This window comes from Opisthocomus hoazin, chromosome 1, assembly GCF_030867145.1.
Source record: "Opisthocomus hoazin isolate bOpiHoa1 chromosome 1, bOpiHoa1.hap1, whole genome shotgun sequence".
NCBI classification, from domain to species: Eukaryota; Metazoa; Chordata; class Aves; order Opisthocomiformes; family Opisthocomidae; genus Opisthocomus; species Opisthocomus hoazin.
The window spans coordinates 77,898,840-77,920,447 of NC_134414.1; the positions used below are offsets into that span (position 1 = coordinate 77,898,840).

At 37.4% G+C, this 21,608-nt stretch overlaps 1 protein-coding gene across 1 annotated transcript in view; it reads left to right on the forward strand.

Annotated features, from left to right (window-relative positions):
* The window catches only part of VWA3B (von Willebrand factor A domain containing 3B), a 77,237-nt gene that overhangs the window by 25,688 nt on the left and 29,941 nt on the right, over nucleotides 1-21,608 (forward strand). Inside the window, exons 10-20 of the mRNA XM_009943900.2 lie at nucleotides 2,379-2,575; nucleotides 3,199-3,353; nucleotides 5,210-5,348; nucleotides 6,723-6,854; nucleotides 10,102-10,200; nucleotides 12,446-12,628; nucleotides 14,080-14,207; nucleotides 15,582-15,757; nucleotides 16,431-16,595; nucleotides 17,680-17,719; nucleotides 17,840-17,996. Of these exons, the coding sequence (XP_009942202.2) occupies nucleotides 2,379-2,575; nucleotides 3,199-3,353; nucleotides 5,210-5,348; nucleotides 6,723-6,854; nucleotides 10,102-10,200; nucleotides 12,446-12,628; nucleotides 14,080-14,207; nucleotides 15,582-15,757; nucleotides 16,431-16,595; nucleotides 17,680-17,719; nucleotides 17,840-17,996 (1,571 nt within the window). The remainder of the gene's footprint in view (nucleotides 1-2,378; nucleotides 2,576-3,198; nucleotides 3,354-5,209; nucleotides 5,349-6,722; nucleotides 6,855-10,101; nucleotides 10,201-12,445; nucleotides 12,629-14,079; nucleotides 14,208-15,581; nucleotides 15,758-16,430; nucleotides 16,596-17,679; nucleotides 17,720-17,839; nucleotides 17,997-21,608) is intronic.

Genomic DNA, 21,608 nt, shown 5'->3' on the forward strand with positions numbered 1-21,608 from the left:
CACATTTGTTCATTAAACTAATAATTCCCACCATTATGTTTGGCCTAGAACGTGATCCATTTGTTGTTCTGTGTATATTGATTGGATTGAGCCCTCCTGGAGACAGAAGCATAGCTGGTTTCTGAAGCTTTGGAAGGTTTAAACAGGGAATGGCAAGAAGCTACTCAGCCCTGCTAAGATGGAGGTGCTCTGGGCATGCTCCGAAGCAGAATGATCACACTGACAAGACTTAAATACTGAAAACTTAGAGTCTAGGCAGTTTCAGTGTTGGACTGCAAGTGAAGGGGTGGATTTTCAGGATCGTAGCTGTCATTGTCAGTGCTGATATTCTGGTTTTAAAATACTTACATGTTATTTGGTGGTATTTTTTTCATAAGTTGATGCAAGATTCAGGCTGAGTTAGCACAAGTCATCAGTGATTTTGTGTAGCTCCAGTATTGGTTTCGCAGTGCAATTGCTTTCTCTTTGGTTAGATGGAGGCTGGGGCTAGACGCGCTATTCTGGATCACCTGCTGAGGAATGCTTTGTACAGTCAGATGGTCAGTCACTTGAACTCTTGGTGTTGTGTTGAGATGTGTGACTAGGGTGGTGATGGTGAAGATTTGAATCTGGGAACTCTCTTTGCCTGCACTGGGTTTGAACATCTGTCAATAACATCACTCTGCAGGACTTAAACTTGAGTTTTTTCTTCTGTGAAGGCATAATATAGCTCTTTTATACTAATAATAGCATTTTCTGAGTTAGCAGGACTTCCCATATGAAGTTAAACAGGTATACTGTAATGCATAGGAACAAAAAGACCACAATAAACCTTCAAGGGCAGACCTAATTTGTATTCACTTATGTGTTCCTGACTATGCAGCTTTAATGTTCTTTTAGTGTTTGCCTTCATGCATAATCACTTCATAAATAAATTAAAAGAAATGAAATTAGTGTGATTTATTTTGTCAGTTCTTCAGCATTATTTCACTGTTGCGCATTGATCCAAATAGCTGCAGTCTTTCTGTTTGTCTGCATTTCTTGCCTTTTTTGCCTTCCTGATCTGTTTGAAATGCTCTACTGCAAAACGTAGTTTGTTCTAAAGATTGAAATGTTCTGCGGGACTAGAAACAGAGAAACAGGCACAATTTTGCTGCTGACTCTCCAGATAATGCACTAGTCACCTGAACTGAGAGATAGATTTTTACATAACACATGCGGAAGAAAGAAAACGACAAGTTTTCTTTTTAAAATTATGTGCGTGCATTTGTGACACTTGTCACACTGGCTGTCATAAGGACCGCAAGCAGTCAGAAAGCAAATCTTTCCACACGAACAGGCTCCAACCCTGCACCTGCCCTGATGCTGGCCGATCTCTGGTTGTTAAGGCAGTAGATGTCTCCACAGGCTTGTTTACATGCTCAGGATCCTAATATCATTTTCACTGTAGCTGCATCTAAACAGAGTAGACATTTATACCACCTAGGTCCACTGAAATTGAAGTGTGACAAAATAAATTCACCTTGCTATGAGACGCACCGCTGGTTTAGGTGTGGTTTATTCAGATGGTGATGAGTGAGTGTAGAGCCCTGTGTCCTATTACCAGTATCCAGAGATGTGCAGTACCCAAACTTAAGATGGTCCTTAGAAGATTTCTAAGACGATATGACATAAAAGGGTAAATATGAGAACAGTCATACCAGATCAGACAAAAAAAAAGAATCCTGTTTCTTTCAGTATCAGGTAAAAATTCTAGAAGGAGGGTGTAGAACTAGAGAAAATGTTAAGATGGTACACAAGTGATTTGTGGCTTGGGATACATGGTGCTATAATCAGCCTATAAAAAGGCAATATTGCAGAGAAACACAGTAAAATATCTTCCAAAGACATTGCAGTTTGCCTTTTACTTTAAATGGCCTTTAAAATACCAACGGCAACGTTAACCAATGTTCTTGACTGTATTTTCAATTATATCTTTTGTTATTTCATTTTCTCAAATGTTTCTCCTTGAAGAATACATGTTGTACAGTAATCTTTTCTGGCATTTTGTAATTCAACCAGTATGAAGATGAAGTCAACCTTCGTACTGCTAAGAATATTCCTTTAATATGTTGATCCTGCAGCTATTTATCGTCTTCACTTTCTGTCTTCTGATGGGTTTGTTCCAGTTACAAAGGAATTTGTTGCAAAGAATTGTCTGATAAGAAAAAAAAAACCCACTACTGAAGCAGAGAATATTAAAAATCAGTCAGAAATATCCACTCACTCCAGTGCTGTCAGTGCAAGCAGAACAAGTTTGAAAATTTTGACTCCAGAATCACAGCCTGTTTTTGAAAATAGTTCATCCAAAATCAACCGTGTTATACAGGAGATTTTGTTTGTTTTATTTTCTTTATTAGCAATCAAAACTGATCATCCATTAGAAAAGCATACATCTGACAAATATTTGAGTTCTGAGAAGTGGTTGCAGAAGTACGGCTTGAAAGCTCAGAAGCTCACACTGTACGATGCACTTGCCGATTGTACTTTTCGCCATGCAGATGGAATTGTTGGCATAAAAACTAAACCAAAGGATGAATCTTCACGAACTGATGCTGTGAGTGTTGTTAATTTTCCCTTACATCCTGTGAGTTGTTTGATTTTTCTTTTAAAGCTTGAAAACTTGACTGATAGATTACTCTAAAGTGTATGGTCTGTTGTTTTGTAGTTTTTGTTAAAATCAGCTTATTAGTGGAATGGGACGAAGATGGTCATAAATAAGATTGTTTCAAAGGGCAATTTGAAAATTACTATTTCAAGGACTCCTTCCTGGTCCACTTCTAATCTGCAAGAAAGAATCAGGACTGGCTTAAGCAATGCCTTGGTTTTCTATGTCTTTGTGTGGGGCAGGGTGAAGCTTGCTTGTCATCTTTATTTTTTCTTAGAAGAAGTGTTGGTCTCAGCTGCTCCAGTGTTTGCAGGTCCTTAAAGAAATTTAGATTCATTTGCCTTCTGTTTGTTTTTCTCAAACTCTACTCTTACGCTGTTTGGTAAGCTTCTGTTCTTGCTAGGTACAAGAATACAACCAGTTTCTATTGACTTCAGCTAGGAGCAAATTCTGTGACCACCCTATCCCATGTATATTTCTGCACCTGCTCATGTGCAACAAGCATGTACCTTTGAAGTTTGTTCGCCAAATATTAAAGGTGCTGCAAAATAATGTGTTTTTCTTGGCTGTAGGAGACAAAGAGGAAGGTAATTAATGCAAAATACTGTGACAAGTTTGTACATACCTTCTGGAAAGATGGATCTGTAGTTCACCTATATGTTAGTACAGAAAAGTATAAACAGTACGAAGAGAAAATGAGGACAGCTCTCAGACAAGTGGAAGGAAGGTTAGTGTTCTGTCACGTAAAATCAGTTTGTATTATTTTACATTGGCATAGAAATGTTTGACATTTACTGTCATAATAAGCTGAAGTGGTTGGTAAACTGACAGTAGCAGTACTAAGGTAGAAATCTATTTTAGATCAGAATCTTGTGTGTAGGATTTCTTAGTAGCCATGTAAGAAAACCGATGCATGGTTTTGTCCTTTGTTCTCCTTCTGGAACACAAATGTGAAAATCATTCTGCACATTATTGAAATATGTCTGAAAGTGCCAGAAAGCAGCAGGACATAAGGCAGCAGATAGCTATTCTAGAAAAAAGAGTACCATGTTCGTGGTAAACATTCATCCTGTGTGCCTAGGATCTCTTGTGATACTTCTGACACCAAGTAGCACAGCTTGACTTGTGCCCATACTGATACTAGTTATTTGCCCTTTTTGCAATATTATGTTGAAGACAAGTTTGAATAGTCTAGATCAGAGTCAGGCCATGAGCTATTAAGTAAAGTGTATGATCAGAAGTTCAGTGCTCAAGCTAGCTCCGTAGTTTGCTTTTCTGGAGCCATATAGATGCACTCTTAAATTTTGTAGTACATCTACAAAAAAATAAGCAATCTGAGGGTCTGATTAATCTGTCCTAAAGAAGCCCTAAAGCAAATTGGCTTTCATATCTACATTAGGAGAAGAAGGAAACTTTTAAAATGGATATTGTAGAATCAAGAGAAAGAATAAACGTTGCCCTGTGTTTTGTGTATTAGGACAGTGAGATGTCTCACTGAAAAAAGGATGTGAACTTTCATTTTATTGCTGCTTCTCTATCAAAAGTATAACAGCCTGCATATGTTTAGCAAGGTCAATCAGAGTTTTGTTATTCCTTTTAGTTTATCTTCAACTTACTGTATTTAGGGTAACATTAATGTACTGTGAAAGGAAAATTTGAGTTTAAAGGGTTTTTGGTGAGTTTATATGTTTGAAATCCAAGCCAAGATTACGGATTTGCTGTTTTGAATAGTTCATCTTTTCTTAAAAAAGTCTTGGTGAACCTCATCAGACACTTTGAGGGGAATAACTAATGGCAAAATAGCTATCAGTAGCAAATGTAATAGGATCCTTCCAGTTTCCATGATACCATTTTTTTAAAGCTCTGTGGAGATGAGTAATATTTTTCCCAGGGCCATTATATTCCGTCTGTTAAATGTCTCTGTTTCAGAGTAGACAAGTAGTTTATGACTTTCAAGGGAAATCAGATTTGGGCCTGCTGCAGCCATTACTGAAGAAATGTTCTTGTACACAGCAGTATGTATGCACGTATTTAACTGACAGGCATGCTTAAATCCTGTTTAAAATGTAAAACTAAATCTGTACGTAAGGCTCAAGGTCAGCAAAGCATAGAAGCATCTGTATTATATTAAGACTCTTCAAAGTGCTCAAGTTCCTTGCAGAATAGGTTCTCAAGTGGTTTCCTGAAAAGGGAGGCATATTAGCATATGCTGAAATGATTTCTTGAGTTCAGGCTGGACAACAGTTACAAGGGCAATAGTTATAATTACTTCCACATGAAATTTCCCAGCTCAAACTACCTGATAAATGACTTCATAAAGTGCTGTATTGCTTTGTCTGTTTTGTCTGTCTCCAGATTCCTACTGAAACTAGAAAATAAAAATGCCTTGTGTTGTTAGGTAGTGACAGAGGACTGGCTCATCAAGGCCAATATACCGCTTCTGACAGTGACTAGTAACAGGTGCTTGGGGAAAAAGAGAATGAGAAGTGCAGCAATGATAAAGAGGTCCTTCCTATTAGATTCTGATAGGCAAAGTCCCAAAGATCTTACAGACCAGGTTTGGATTTTTTTTTCCTCCCCCAGGATCAAGTGGCTTCAACAAGGAAGCAGAGGGCTCTTTGGGAATGTGTTTGAAGATGATGTCTATATTCTTATTGATACATCCCTGTCTATGAAGGACAAGCTACCACGGGTGAAGGAGAAAGTATTTCAGCTCATACAGGTAGGATAAAGTGATGATTCTGAAGACTGAGGAGCATTTTAAAGTAGGCTGACCTTTTGTAGATGGTTGTTACTCTAATTTTCATTTTTATGTTTTTAATGATTTTTAAAAAAATAACAGCTTTATTAAAAAATTTTTATTTTCCTTGGTGTGATCATTTTTCAGTTAAAAATTTATTTTTTTCCTCATGTGTACAAATATTTGAAAAAAAATTGGAGAAAATGTTAAAAAGTAAAAAGGCTTCAGTAGTTCTTCTTTCCCTGAAGCCACTTCCTTTCTAAAAAACAGAAAAGAAAAAAAAAGAAAAACCAAAAAAACCTATGCAATGAAACACCTTTTCGCATTTTCATTTTTATTTTTAAACAGTGTCATGCAGTTCCACTGGCATGTTGTGATGTGTAACGTGTGTTCTAGATTCACTTTCATACTTTTGCAATAGAGGGTGTAGAATGTTTTGAATTTGCTTGCATCTACAGTGACTTAGAACTTTGCAAAGGGACTTGCAAAGTGAAGAAGTACCTCAAAAGCAGTGAGTACTGGGAGAAACACCTAAGATAGGATTTGTCTCACCTGTTTTAGAAATCTACAATGAGGTCACCTAAGCTTACCTTACTGTCTGAGAGAAACAGGCACTGTTAAAGAATGATTAATCTGAACTTTTTTAGACCTGGGAGGAGTAGTTAACAAAAATTCCGTCAGTCTGGGTTTGACAGCAATCGTTAGTCGGGCTAGAAAATGTAAAACTGTAACAGGTTTTTGAGCTAAGTGCAGAAGTGATAGGATGTAGTATGATGTGGTTGTCTAGGCAGATCAGCCCTAGAAAATTATTAGATACTGTGCCAGAAGGTTTCACAGGCAGCTGCACAGAAATGGTGATGAAAGGGAGGCAAAGATTCCAGGCTCTGAAAGTTTGTACTAGCTTGCAGAAATCTTTCCTTCCTTCTAACTTCTGTCCAAAAGCAATTTCAGCAAATTCTTAACTTAATTCTCTCTTGCTGTCCTAGTTCCCCTTTCCAGTGCTCTACATTTGACTCTTGTTCTCATCCTCTAAATGATGTCTGTCTTTTTGACTTTGATTTAAATTTCCTTAGGTAAGCAGTCATAATCTCTTCCTTGTACCACTGTTCATACCCAGTTTCATCTCTCACTTTCTTGCCCTCCTAGACATTTGCTGTTCAAGTAGTTTTAGAAATATGAGTAAATGGACAGTTACATTGAGAGGTTCAAATAATCTCAATAATTGCAGGCAATAATTGTCTCTGTATGTCTCACTGTATACCATAACTGAATATTATCATAATTTATTGTAACCATTCAGGATACAAGTATTCTTTCTTTTAACACCAAGTAAAATTCTGATGCTGTCTCTTGCAGGAACAACTCAGACACAAAAAGAGGTTTAACTTTGTGAAATTTAGTGCCCAAGCAGTGGCGTGGCAAGAGAAACTTGCTGAAGTTAATGAGGAAAATTTGCAAGATGCTTGGCTTTGGATAAAAGGGCTTGAGGTAACATGGAAACTAATTACCATGAAGCATGTTTGTACAAAGTTAGATTTGTGTCTTCTCTTTCTGATGCTGTATAGACTTTAGTAAATCTCAGTGTAACGTATTAACTGAGTCAGGTATAATAATCTTTTAACGGTGGACCTGTTTATAAGACCGTATTAATTCAACTTGCAGCCTGCTATGTTTAGTAGCCACAATGAAAACATTGGCCTATTTGACTTCTGTAGGAACCATGTCAGTGCTCAGACCCTGTGTCTAAATTTCACTTAAAATGTCACTCTTGCTGCAGGGATGCTGCACGGATGAGGGCTGTTGCTGGCAGCCTTACAGCTCAGACATGACACGGGAAACTGGTGCCCGTGAGCTGGAGCAGCGTTTCTAGCCCCTTTTGGTGCATAGGTAGACAGCTGACTTTAGCCGTCGTAAGAACATGAGAGTAACCATACTCAGACCAAACATCTATCTATCTATCTACCCAATATCCTTTCTCTGACAGTGGCCAAAATCCAAGGATTTTTGCCTGAAACAGAGTAGAAATGCTTGTAGTCAGCCACAGGCAGCCACCAGACTGTAACTGTCATCAGCTTCAGGACCAGTTCATGTGTCAAACGTGGACAGCAATGTTATGTGCACAGGACTGAAAATCAGTCATACAGTCAGTATGTCGTCAGTCAGTACAGATATATGCCATGTTCTGTTTTCTAATACAAAAAATGTATAATAAAACTCCTCAGCATTATGACAGCTCTTCCTCACATTTAATCATGAAATTCTTGGGGATGAGGGAACTGGGGAAGCTACATAATACTTCTGAGACTACAAATCAAGATAAATAACTTGGTATTCTCAGAAAATCCTAACAGACAAACACACGGAGAAAGAAAGTATTAGTGTGGCCTGGTGAGTAGTCGATGAATAATTACAACTGGGGTTAGTAAACTTAATTTTACTGCGTTTCTTGAGACTTGAGAAGTTGGCTCTGTTTAAGCTGTATATGTGGTACAGCATCATGTGGATTTGATAATACTTGGAACTACTATGATTTTATATCATCTTGTATATGCATTTGGCCTTTTTCATCATTATTCATGAAGTTATAAATTGTTGATTAGAAATTTCCTTATAAGTACAGATCTAGATGTCTGAAATGGTACAGAGAACGGTAGGAGAACAGTCTACTTTTTTTTTGCGGATGACATCTGCTACTGACCTTTTAGTCTGTGTTTAAAGTAGTCACAAGCCTGAGATCAGAACACTGGCTTCACATGGAAGCTGAAATGAACAGAAGGTTGCTCTGGAATATTAATCAGAGTAGAGCCTTTGATCTCATTTTACATATTTTGGTCCCAGGATGTTGAATAAGGAAGCTGAGCTATAAACAGTAACTGTTTCTTAAAAATTGTTTAGAGGTGATAACATTTAAAATTTTGGGGATGATTATGCCATGCAGTTGAAGCATTTCAACTTTGTCTAAACACTGATAAAAACAGTGTTCCTTTTGTAACAGTAGCAACTGAGAAACCTAAAATTAACAGATTTTACCATAAGGTACATAGTTATCTCCCTCACATCATCAGCATCCACCATGATATAGTGGAAAAAGTTGTTTTGTTTCAAAGCAGATCAAAACCGTATACCACTATTGAAAAGAGCCAGCATGGCCAATTTACACATAAAAATGAGTAATATGTGCCTAAAACTTTGTAATGCCTACTAAAACATTAGAAAGATATATTTAATACAAAGAAAATGGCTTAGGCTAGTTATTTCTTATGAGTGGGTACTGGTAAGGATTGTTTGTGAATTAGAAGGTAGGATTATAAAGTATCTGAACTATCTTGTTGTCTGGCCCTCTTTCGGTTTAAAGCCATTATCCCTTGTCCTATCACTCCAGGCCCTTGTAAAAAGTCCCTTTCCACCTCTCTTGTAGGCCACCTTCAGGTACTGGAGGGCTGCAATAAGGTCTCTCTGCAGCCTTCTCTTCTCCAGGCTGAAAAGCCCCCACTCTCTCAGCCTTTCCTCACAAGAGAGGTGCTCCAGCCCTCAGATCATTTTTGTGGCCCTCCTCTGGACCCGCTCCAACAGCTCCATGTCTTTCCTGTGCTGAGGGCTCCAGAGCTGGACGCAGGACTCCAGGTGGGGTCTGACCAGAGTGGAGCAGAGGGGCAGAATCCCCTCCCTTGCCCTGCTGGCCATGCTGCTTGTGATGCAGCCCAGGATACGATTTATATTTACCTTCTGTAATGCATTACATACGTGGATCCTGCTCACTTACATCACTGCAATCCTCACTGCCATCCAGAGCAATACTCAGATGTTATACTAGCATAAAACAAACTCATCTTTTCAGGGATTTTGCTTTGGCCCCATTAAAAGATTAAGACTAAGACTTGACAAAACACTTTTCCATACTGATAAAACGTTACTTTTCCCTTAAGTTTGGAAGATTTTTTACACTGAATGTTTGAAAAGTGGAAATCTGAACATCTAAACTGTATTTCTTACATTCCTATAAGCCATGAAATGTATTTCATTGAGTTTAGAATTGCATGTAGTCTAAAACCAAAAAAGACAGATCATGATCACTAAGTATGTTAATGACACAGGTAAAGTGCTAGTATTACTCAAATGTGAATTTTTAGGGGGCACAGTATTACTTTACTGTGTATGTTTTGTTGTTATAACTAACTTTTCTACTAAAAATGAAATGATGTTCACACTGATATGCTGAGGAGAAAAATGGGAGATAGTCTGGAAAAAATATTGTTCAGGAAAACAGGAAGTCCCTTACCTATTTTTGAGAAATACATTTGTGCAACTCTTTTGTGGAGCATTTGAATTATTTGGATAAGTAAAATATATATTTCAAGGGAGTGTGATGAGTAGGCAATCAGGAGCAGCAGTGGGAAAATATCGTAGTTATGTATCTTTTATCTTACATCTTCCTATCTGTTTATAGTATTTTAGTGACTGTTTTTGCTTCTACAGCTCATATTTCTGTTGCCAACATTTTGCTTATGTGTGTTTGCATAAGTAGTGAATACCAATTTGGTGCAAATTTATGCTACTTTGACACTTGCTTTGATTTTTTTAGCTATTTGACATAAATATTTCACCAATTTATTACTCATTTCAGTTCCGTAGTATACCTTGAATCAGTACACTGTCATTATGAATTTAAGAACAGAGGCAAAGAACTGTTAGTATTTATAGCTGTTTCTTTGTCTTTTTCTTTTTGGTTTCTTAGGCTGGAAGTTCCACAAATACACTCAAAGCTCTCCAGATTGCTCTTGCTGATACTGACACTCAGGCTATTTATCTCTTGACTGATGGGAGACCTGACCAGGTCTGCAATGAGATAACAGAAAATGCAGTAGTGTGGTGTCAGAAGGCTGAAATATGAGACAAATATCATACCTGCAGAGCTCAGCCTCTTGGATGTTGTCATACTATTGAAAAATTGTATCTGAGAAATGTGCTGTTTGTGAAGGAGTTTTGATTAGAACTCTCTGTTCACAGTCCAGTCTTTGGTGCGTGATAACTCATGACATTTCTCATGAGTTGTTTTAAGGATCTGCTTTGGATTAAACATTAAAGCTGTATGTTATAGTCAAGGTTAGGATTTGCGTTAAATAAAATGTTTTCCTAACTTAGTACAAATATCTCATGAATTAAAAATCATAAAATAATTATGGACCTATGATGTGGTTGGATTTAAACATTAAAACCCTGCAGTCTTGCATGTTGGCTTGAAAACCTAAAAAGAAAATGATTGCTAGCAAAATAAAAAAACCCCCAAATTGGTGTTCAACATTTTTCCCCAAAGAACACATCAAATATACAAGTAAGTACCCGCTTACATTCTGTTGCAGAACTTACATAAAGACTATGCCATGTCTGAGGAGTAAGGGCCTAATTATTAATTTACATTATTTTCATATAAAGAAGTTATCGTTAATATTGTTCTGTTAGGTCTCCATATGATTCTATTTTTATCCCACTGAGTCAAATTTGATCTCATGTAGGTGCAGTTCTGGAGTAGCAGCAGTCTGGACTTTCTTTAAGTCTCATTTTAAGTGGATAACAAAATCAACAGTATGCTTTTATTTATTAATGTGTTGTTACTGTGACTTAAAATTATGCTACTTCATGTTATATCACATTATATAACACCAACTAAAAACTGGAAAACAAACCACTTTGCAGCTGCAATGCATAGTGAAAACGAGTCCATATGCTGAGAATGGCATTTTAAAAATACTTTATTTGCTCTTGAAAATTTAGCTTGATTGTAATGGCAGATATGCAGCAAAATCCTGACTTTACATAGCTAAATAGCTGGGCTGAAAGCCACATGAAATTAATTACTGAAGCATATTCAATAAATCTAGGATTTAGAAAGCATCATAGACTTGCAGAAATAATTTTTTTATAACTTGATAAGGAAGAAAAATGCTAAAGGCCTACTTTTCTTTTTGTTCTGTTTTCCTTGATAAAAGGAAAGTGGCCCAGAAGGAAAGGCTGCTTTTATATGCTTCAAAATTATTTGAATATCAAAATGTAAACCTGGTTTTAAATTAGCAGATGAGAAACTTTGAATCACATCTTTTAATGTTGTTTTTAATTTTAGTTTTAATCGATGATATTTTCTAAAGACAAGTTGATTTTTATTGCCTGTCACTCCTTAAAACTCAATTTAAAACTGATTAAAATCTTTGCATTGTTTCACAATTTTGCTAGCTAGGACATCTGTTAATATTTTATTAAAGAATAATTTGGCTTAATGTGCACTTATTCAGATTCTTTAATATTTTTATGAAGTTATAAATTGATGAATACTTTGTTTCTTTTTACCTAGTTAATAATGGCTTTGATGATTTATATTGTACTTTTATAGATGGAAAAGGGGAAATGACCAAGATTGCTTTTAACTGTTAAATTGCAACAAACAATTATATTGCAAATACCAGGAGAAAGCTAAATTTATCAAGATTTATGACATTATTCTGAACAACTGAAATGTTATCAGAAGTTAGAGAACTGAGTCAATAATTTTTTTCTACAAGATCCTTCAACATTTTTAGACATGGTAGATCTACTTCCTCACCTAATTTTTATTTCTTTATTGGAGGAGGAATACTAGCTGTCCTATTTTCTCAGCCTCTATTTTGTTTCCTGGTATTGAATCAACTTGTCATTGAGCTAATTTAGCTTAATAAAAATATCAACAATTATATACATCCCAAAATATTCAGTTATATACATCCAGTGATACTAAACACCAATGCAGTAGTTACTTTAGTACTTTCATTTAAGACTTCAGAAACAGAATACTGATTATACTGTAATTTTTATTTTATGTTATTAGGGTATCCCGTGCATTAATGCATCAACAGTGTTTCAAATTCAGTTTTAAATTAGCTGATTTTATATAATTATGAAATAGCAATCCATATAAAACTTATGCTTGTAACTGATCTATAACTGTCTCTAAGCAACAGTATGACTGATTAAATTTTTACAAATTCTCCATATTTTGATAATTACATTTCTAGATGCCACATGTTTAATACATATTTTTCGATTTTCAGCCCCCTCAAATAATTTTGGCTCAAGTCCAACTTCATCCTAAAATTCCCATCCATACTGTATCCTTCAACTGTGATGATATAGAAGCTAATAAATTTCTGTATGAGTTATCTACTGAAACAGAGGGACGGTTTCATTATTACAACATTTATTTGACTGATCCTGATGCTGGAGAGTTTATTGTTGTGAGTATCTGAACATAAATGTTTGTTTCTTCATGCTACTGAAGAAGCCACAGGACTCACATTACTGTGATTTCATATTACAATAGATTACTAAAAAGAGAGGGTTAATCCTAGTCAGATTTGAAGTGATGTGAAAGCAGTGAGTGTGACATTTTTTGCATATGAAATTTTATTAGACCACAACAAAAAAGCCCAAATGTCATGCAAAATACGTTTGTAGTGCTAATGTTCCAATAAAAACCCCTGAAAACCAAAACGCAAAAACCACATAGACCAAATTTGGCTCTGGAAGAAACACGTGATCTCTGCTGTCGCAGAAATAAATTACTGTTTAAAATTAAACTATGGTTTGTATCCTGTTAATAAATGAGGGAATGCAGAGTTGAATTTGAATGATGATGAATGAATGATTCTATGACTTTTGCTAAAAGTTTGCTCTACAATAGCCACTGGGGAGAGTTCTATAATGAGTAAAATAACTAGAATAACAGTCGCCTATCAAGTGTGACTAAGCAGCACAATCTAACAATCCCCGATAGGATATTTCTGAATAGGCTAACAGAAACACCCATTTAAAGCATATTCTTGTTTCTAATTAAAGTTAACACTCAGTTCATTAGTTCCACAAATTTTAGAAATGGTGGTAGTGGAACAATGAGGACAACCAGGAACAAGACAGTAGCAGGTAATTTAGAACTTCACAGACACTGATTAGAAGGAAGATGTGAAAATACTCCAGCTCTTGAAAGACAGCGGAGAGTGTAGTGGGCAATTTCAGTGATTCTGCTGATGTCTACTGTGTGACACTGCGTATGTTGGAAAGATGAGGGCCAGAGTCCATGCTGTCCATCTCCAGACTTCTGGCGCTGTGGGAGTTGTAAAGGGATCATCGTTGGAATTTCCTTCCTGTTTCCTCCTGTAGTCCAAATGATTCCCAGTCGGTTCCAGTGTTTACTTGAAGAGTATGGTTTTTACTTCCCATTTTTCAGGGACAGGATGTGATACAGCTGTGATCTGTAGAATGACAGGACAACAGTTGTAATGTACATATCTTGTATTATATTTTATTTATATACTTATTTATTTGCTTGCTTGGAATGAGGGGAGATACTGACCTCATTACATTATTCAGAAATATGGCTGTTCATATCTCAAGGGGTAAATGGCTTGTTAGGGAATGCTTCTCCTTTTCCTAAAAAGGAAGAATTTGAAAGGCTGCATTGCCAAGCACATTTTAATCTTGTTTTCTATAAGCTTGTTCATACACAAAGTGAACAAAACAAACTTTGATTTAGGAAACAGAGAGACTACCTAAAAAGTATACAAAATTATGCAGCTCTCCTAACCAAGTCATTACTCAGAATTATTATCAGAACTTGTGTAGTTTCAGTTCAGAAATGAAACATGTTTAGGAGTAATTGTAATAAAACACTTGATACTCTTTTCGTCAGAGTGAAGACATACATCTTTTGAAAAAAGAGATTGAACAAGGAGAAAGAGACCTAGAGAAAGTGAAGACTTTTCATGCTGAATGTCTGATGATGGATTGTTATAATGGAGAAAATGATCCGGAGAATAAGTATGTCCTCATACTGCTAGTATGTTAATAAGAGATAGGAGCTATCTGTTACATTTCTCCTTTTTCATTGTCTTGCATTTTTAACCTCTGATATTTTCCTCTCATAAAAAGAAAGGTTGTTGGTTATGTTTTTTGTTTTAAAACAGTAATGGAAAACAAAAATCTGGAAAAATACACCAACACTGTGATGCCTAAAACAAAATTATCTCAAATATCTCAATAGTCTGAAATTATTAGGAATAATTAAAGCAAATAGAAGAAACTATTTTTCTGGCTTCAGCCCATGGTAAAGTTACTCCCTCTGACCTAGAGAATTCACGATAATTATTGTCCTATTGGTAGAGCTGGCTTGGTGCTTCATAACTAAATTGCTACTTGTTGGGATATGCTGATTGAAACATAAATTACATACAAATGTATTTGTTCAAAAGGTGGCAAACACCACGAATGAAATTCAGCTTACTTCGTTTCACATTTTTGATTTTACAGTGTGTGTCTGTATGTTCATGCCAGATTTATCTTTGCTTCTTATAAAATGATATGTAATCTCATAATTAAAAATAGTTTCATGTTCAGCATCAGTTGAAAAACATGCTGAAAATCTCACAGTGCCAAGAATGACAGTTCAAACAGGCGTCCTTCCACAGCTTACTGGAGGCAGACTCCTGAGCCCTTGTGGAGAAGTTTTCTGCGTGCCTGGTTATACTGAGTTTCAGTCTGGGGAACAAACACAGACCTAACTTCAAGCATGAAGTTACTTGTAATCTCTACAGGAGCACAGCCTTAATAAAAAAAATAACTTGCCTGATGCCTTATTCATCTGTGCAAATTTCATATATATGGAAGGGCAGGTAGGATGTCCGGTATAAAAATGTAGATGAGTGTTTATTTCAGAATTTGCATATTTTATTTTTTGTTAATGCTGGGACATCAGTATATGCATACATATATAATATTATAAATTACATATAATTATATAGAATTTTAAGTATTCTATATAATTAATAATAATAATATACAAAATATTATTTTAATTGCTGATAGTAGGTTCACTCTTTCCCCCAGGATTCAAAGTGGCTATTACAGAACATTCTGACCTTGTTAAAGATATACAGGGGTGTTGCCTTAAAAGTAATGAACATCTTTTAAATAGACTAAAAAACAACTTTTAAATAGTTTAAATAACTAAGAATATTTTAACCTCCTTTGAACTCCCCTTTGAAATGCAGACTAGGATAACGGAGAAAATGCTTTGCACAACTGGAAGTATTTGAAAAGAGTATTTAAATTACCAGAAGACTTCAGATTAGCGTTTTTTAAACCAGTGATGTATGTTTGAAGTAATTTCTTGCTTGTTCTTTTTGTCACAAGCAGTGATCACAAGCAGACACATACTGTGTCTTCTGTAACCGACCTCACTGAAGAGCTGAGTAGTACTCTTAGCAGTAGGCCGTGCTGTGTTTCAGAAGAGCCAGCACCGACACCACATCAGCAAACTTGGCAAACCACTGCTGACAGTCCAGCCCGAAGGAAGAAAGCATTATACGCAGGTGAGACTAAAATGAACTGTAGTTGGTAGCAGAATTTATTCACTAACTTAAAAAGATTCTGTTAAAAATAGCAAAAAACAGCCCTCATTGTAGGAACAAATGAAGCCTTTGGTGATTAAAATAATCACCTTTCTGAAATTCTAACTTCTCTTCATTTTTACTTTTCAGCCATCTTACTCATTTGACCCACAGACAGACAAATGTCTGCTCATTTATGCTTCATCACAGGCCCTGTCATGAAGAATTAATCATTTTGACAGAATGTGTTGGAAGCTCTGTAAACAGTTTTTTAACAGTAGATATTAAACCCTTATCTCTTTTTAGTCTAATTAGGTACATCATTGGCAAGAATAAAGTGCTGATCTATGTTGCACTAATTACAGCATTACTTACACTAATATTTCCCCTTACTGCACCTGTAAGACTACGCTTCTCTTTGAAGTGTCCTTTGTGTGCAGTCTGAAACCAAGTTAACCCAGCTGATGTACAAGAAGCCTTCATCTCTGGGAAAGTACAAAGTCCAAATTAGCGCTAAAGTAATTTTGTGTTTGAGGTCTTTTGTAGGCAGTCCATTAAAAATTGGGACTGGATACCAAAGAGGAACTCAAAAATCCCAAACATGTATTTGAGGAGTAATTTATCTTTTCCTTTCTTTCCCTTTCAACACCTACAGAACAAACAAAGACAAGTCTGCTGCGAATCCTGAGCCATAGTGTGAAATCTAGGGAAGAGAGCCCAGAGGAGGGAATATCTCCTGAAAAAAAGAGTTTTTCTGTCAAAAACAATGTGAAATGTACAACCATTTTCAAAGGCAAGTTGACAGAACAAGAAACTCTGCGTGGGGCAGACCGTAACATTTCTCCTGCTGTGTTTGTGACTAATGGCGTGTCGTTCGAGGCAAAACTGTAGACCTGCAGCACAGAGGACTGGAACGCAGCAGAGATACAGAGAGCTGGTCACGCAGAGGAGATTGTAACAAGGTCCTTACAGCTGCGGCCAGAATCCTGCCAGTGCCTAAACTACTCAGTTTACAACAGCTTAGTTACGTCCACAGTATGTGGCAGCTGTGATACAGCTGTGCCTTAGACTGCTGAAAGGCTATCACAGTTGCTTCTTACCAACAGATTAAATAGATCTTGAGAATCTTGTTATACAGTAATAGATTGTTGTTGTGATACAGTAATTTGCAGTTATGTTCAATGTTGAAGTTAAAGCTGAGAGTAGTGGTTCTAAATCTGCGGTACCAGTATAAAAGGAGGTTGCACTACATTAGTATGATTAGACTTGCAAAAACCACAGTCTCTGGGACAGACACGTATGTAGACACAAAAGTATTTCCAATGGGGCGTGGATATGCATTCAGACAGTTTTCATTTCTCTCAGTAATTCATGCAACTCTGAACTTTATGATAGGTCCTCTAAGTTGTTCTAAAACCTCACTTATGGTACTTAAAGATATTTGACTTTTTTACATTTCACTTTCCTGTTTTTACACAGATTTTCATATCAGTATAACTTAAATTAGCCACTCCTCGCCATCTCATTAGTGGTAGCACTTGGTATCACATCTTGAATTGGGGAAAAAACTGGTTAATCTTTCTTTTTGGGTTATAAGAAATAAATACATACAAGGTTCATTTTTTTTTTAATTGAATAATTCACCAACTATTTTACAGATTTCCTCATGGATTAATTAGGGCTCATGAGGCATATAGTAACATTGCTTCTATTGATCAAGCATCAATAAGCACATAACTCTCACTGATTAATTTAGGTGCTGAAATAAAGATTATTGTGTAGTCTTTGTGACACTGCTAGCAGGCTAAAATTTAAAAATGATGTTATTATATGTCAGCTTATTTATGTATACTTTTGTGTGCACAAGAACTGTAAGATAATGAAATGCAAATGTTTTATTTTAGATCTGAAAATGCAGAAAACTGTGAAAATGACATCTAAAAGGTATGCGTGTGCATCTATAGATACATCATAAGAAATATAGTTTACACTTTTCTTCAGTCATTTCAGACTTCTCAAATGTATTTCTACCTTGTGCTACATCTTACAGTATCTTTTTTCTAGTTCTCTAGATATGTCTTCGTCTCTTTGGTTAAAGACTCATGGCTTGGTTGCTAGGCGACTCACCATCATGGATGCCTTAGCTCCTACAGCTGTCCCTCGTGGTACCAAATACATCCCAGTTCTGGACAAGCATGTAGTTTCTAAAGTATTTGATGAGGTAAAACTCTTACGCTGTTGCAAAGCAAACATAAAACTTGGTACTGTTTTCAAAAGGATTTTTTTATTCATTCTAGAAATGTCATAATTACATTCTCTGGTGTTCATTGTAGATGGTTGATGGGCACTGAATGTATAATGCATATCTGAATGTTCATTCATAGAATCATAGAAGGGAGGAGCCCAAAGATGAACATAGTACTCCAGGTGCGGCCTCACCAGTGCCGAGTACAGGGGCACGGTCACCTCCCTACTCCTGCTGGCCACACTGTTCCTGACACAAGCCAGGATGCCATTGGCCTTCTTGGCCACCTGGGCACACTCATCTGGCTCATGTTCAGCTGGCTGTCAACCAGCACCCCAAGGTCCTTTTCTGCCAGACAGCTTTCCAGCCACTCCTCCCCAAGCCTGTAGTGTTGCATGGGGTTGTTGTGACCCAGGTGCAGGACCCAGCTCTTGGCCTTGCTGAACCTCGTACAATTGACCTCAGCCCATCGATCCAGCCTGTCTCGATCTCTCTGCAGAGCCTTCCTACCCTCAAGCAGATCCACACTCCTGTCCAACTTGGTGTCATCTGCAAACTTACTGAGGATGCACTCGATCCCTTCGTCCAGAACGTTGATAAAGATGTTAAACAAGACTGGCCCCAATACTGAGCCCTGGGGAACACCACGTGTGACCGGCCTCCAGCTGGATTTAACTCCATTCACCACCACTCTTTGGGCTCGGCCATTCAGCCACTTTTTTACCCAGCAAAGAGTACACCCATCCAAGCCAGGAGCAGCAAGTTCCTTCAGGGGAATGCTGTGGGAAATGGTGTCGAAGGCTTTACTAAAGTCTAGGTAGACAAAATTCACAGCCTTTCCCTCATCCACTAAGTGGGTGGGTCATAGAAGGAGATCAGGTTAGTCAAGCTGGACCTGCCTTTCACGAACCCATGCTGGCTGGGCTTGATCCCCTGGTTATCCTATATGTGCCATGTGATGGCACTCAAGATATTTTGCTCCATAACCTTCCCTGGCACTGAGGTCAGACTGACAGGCCTGTAGTTCCCTGAATCCTCCTTGCAGCCCTTGTTGTAGATGGGCGTCACATTTCCAGCCAACTGTGACCTCCCCAGTTAGCCGGGACTGCTGATAGATGATGGAAAGTGGCTTGGTGAGCACTTCCACCAGCTCCCTCGGTGCCATTGAATGGATCCCATCTGGCCCCATAGACTTGGGTGTGTCTGTGTGGTGTGGCAGGTCACTAACCATTTCCCCTTCAATTATGGGGGCTTCATTCTTCTCCCCATCCCTGTCTTCCAGCTCAGGGGACTGGGTACCCAGAGAACAACTGGTCTTACTGTTAAAGACTGAGGCAAAGATGGCATTAAATACCTCAGCCATTTCCTCATCCTTTGTCACTACATTTCCCCCCACATCCGATAAAGAATGGAGCTTCTCTTTAGCCCTCCTTTCGTTGTTAATGTATTTATAGAAACATTTTTTTTCATCTTTTACAGCAGTAGCCAGATTAAGCTCTAGCTGGGCTTTGGCCTTTCTAATTTTCTCCCTGCATAACCTCACAATATCCTTGCAGTTCTCCTGAATTGTCCGCCCCTTCTTCCAAAGTACATAAACTCTGTTTTCTTTCCAGAGTACCATCCAAAGCTCTCTGTTCAGACAGGCTGGTCTTCTTCCCTGCCGATTCATCTTGTGGCACATGGGGCCAGCCTGCTCCTGTGCCTTTAAGACTTCCTCCTTGAAGAATGTCCAGCCTTCCTGGACCCCTTTGCCCTTCAGGACTGCCTCCCAAGGGACTCTGTCAACCAGGCTCCAAAATAGACCAAAGTCTGCCCTCTGAAAGTCCGAGGTAGCAGTTCTGCTCACCCCCTTCCTTACTTCTCCAAGAACTAAAAATCTATCATTTTGTGATCGCTATGCCCAAGATGACCTCCAACCATTACATCACCCACCAATCCTTCTCTGTTCATGAACAGCAGGTCCAGCAGGGCACCTTCCCTAGTTGGCTCCCTCACCAGCTGTGTCAGTAAGTTATCTTCCATACACTCCAGGAACTTCTTGGACTGCTTCCTCTCTGCTGTGTTGTATTTCCAGTAGACATCTGGTAAGTTGAAGTCCCCCATGAGAACAAGGGCTAGCTATTGCGAGACTTCTCCCAGCTGCTTATAGAATATTTCGTCTGGTTGGGTGGTCTATAACAGAGTCTCACCATGGTATCTGCCTTGTTGGCCTTCCCCCTGATTCTTACCCATAAATACTCAACTCTGTTGTCACCCTCATTAAGCTCTAGACAATGAAAACACTCCCTAACATACAGGGCTACCCCACTGCCTCTCTTTCCTTGCCTGTCCCTTCTGAAAATTCATGCATCAGTAAGAAGATAAAACTGATCGTTAATAGTATTTCTTGCAAACTTTACCCATTTGATGGCAGTGTGCAGCCATCAGGTATTCAGCAATTTCTTGAGCACCAAAGCCTCAACTGATGCATGTTTTTTTCACTGGAGTATGTATTTTAGGTCCATAAAGTCATCTGGAAAACTGTGCAGATGTACAGTTTGTGGATTTGTGTGTTCTAAAGGTTTACATGTGTCTGCTAAGACCTTTTGAAAAGTATTGGAATTCAGTAACTAAAATTTAATTCTGATAGTTGTATACAATTGTGAGATTCTGGAGATGCAAAATTAATGATGAATTGTGTATCATGAAGCATTAATTGCCATTCCATTTAAAGGAAGTCCATTTTTTGGCAAATTGCTCTAATTCTTCTTGTATGATGCATCCTATGAAAGTCCTATGAATATGTTTCAACTCATTTTAACTAATTAAAACTATTTCCTTAAACAATACTCAAAGAAAAAGCTAAACAGGGTCAATTTAAATAATAAGAGGTAAGCAAGGATTTTGGAATAGAATGTGATATACAGCTAAGGAAAATATTCATTATGAATTTACACATTTGTACATTTTAAAGTTTTCATGTTTTTTTTTAATTTAGGAATGGGATTTTTTTTAAAAACATGCAGATTATGGAAGCATAACCAGATCCTCTCTTTTAGTAAAAGCAAGTCAGAACCGAGATCCTTAAGATTTTTTTGAAGTGTTAGGTTTTTTTTTGTATGCAATAAAAATATGGCTTTTGTAGAAAAAGCATTAGAAATGTACATTTTAAGATTTCAAATATAAAATAGCCATTTTTCAAAAAAAAATCAGATAGTCAATGCTCACTAAACTGCACAAAACAATCTCCTGTAAGTGAAATGTCAAACAAGAGACATTGTGACTGTCACATAACTCTTAAGACTGATTTCTGAGCAGTCATTTCTTTTCCCACCTTCTTCTGAATACACCTACTAAGTAGAGCTCTTTCTGCCGTGTTTCTAAAAGAAGACTCCTTTGAGTCCTTTCCAGACAATCCTGAGCTGCACTTGAACAGCTATTTGAAAAAACAGTAGTCTGTAAAACATAAAGGTCTTTGAAAATAGTTAAAGGTGTGATTCAGCAAGTGATACAGGTAGCTTTTAATGGTAGGTCGTGGGAGCTTATGGTAGTCTATCTCAGGGGTGAATGAAGTTCAGTGTTCTTAGAATGAACAGCTGCTGCACAGAA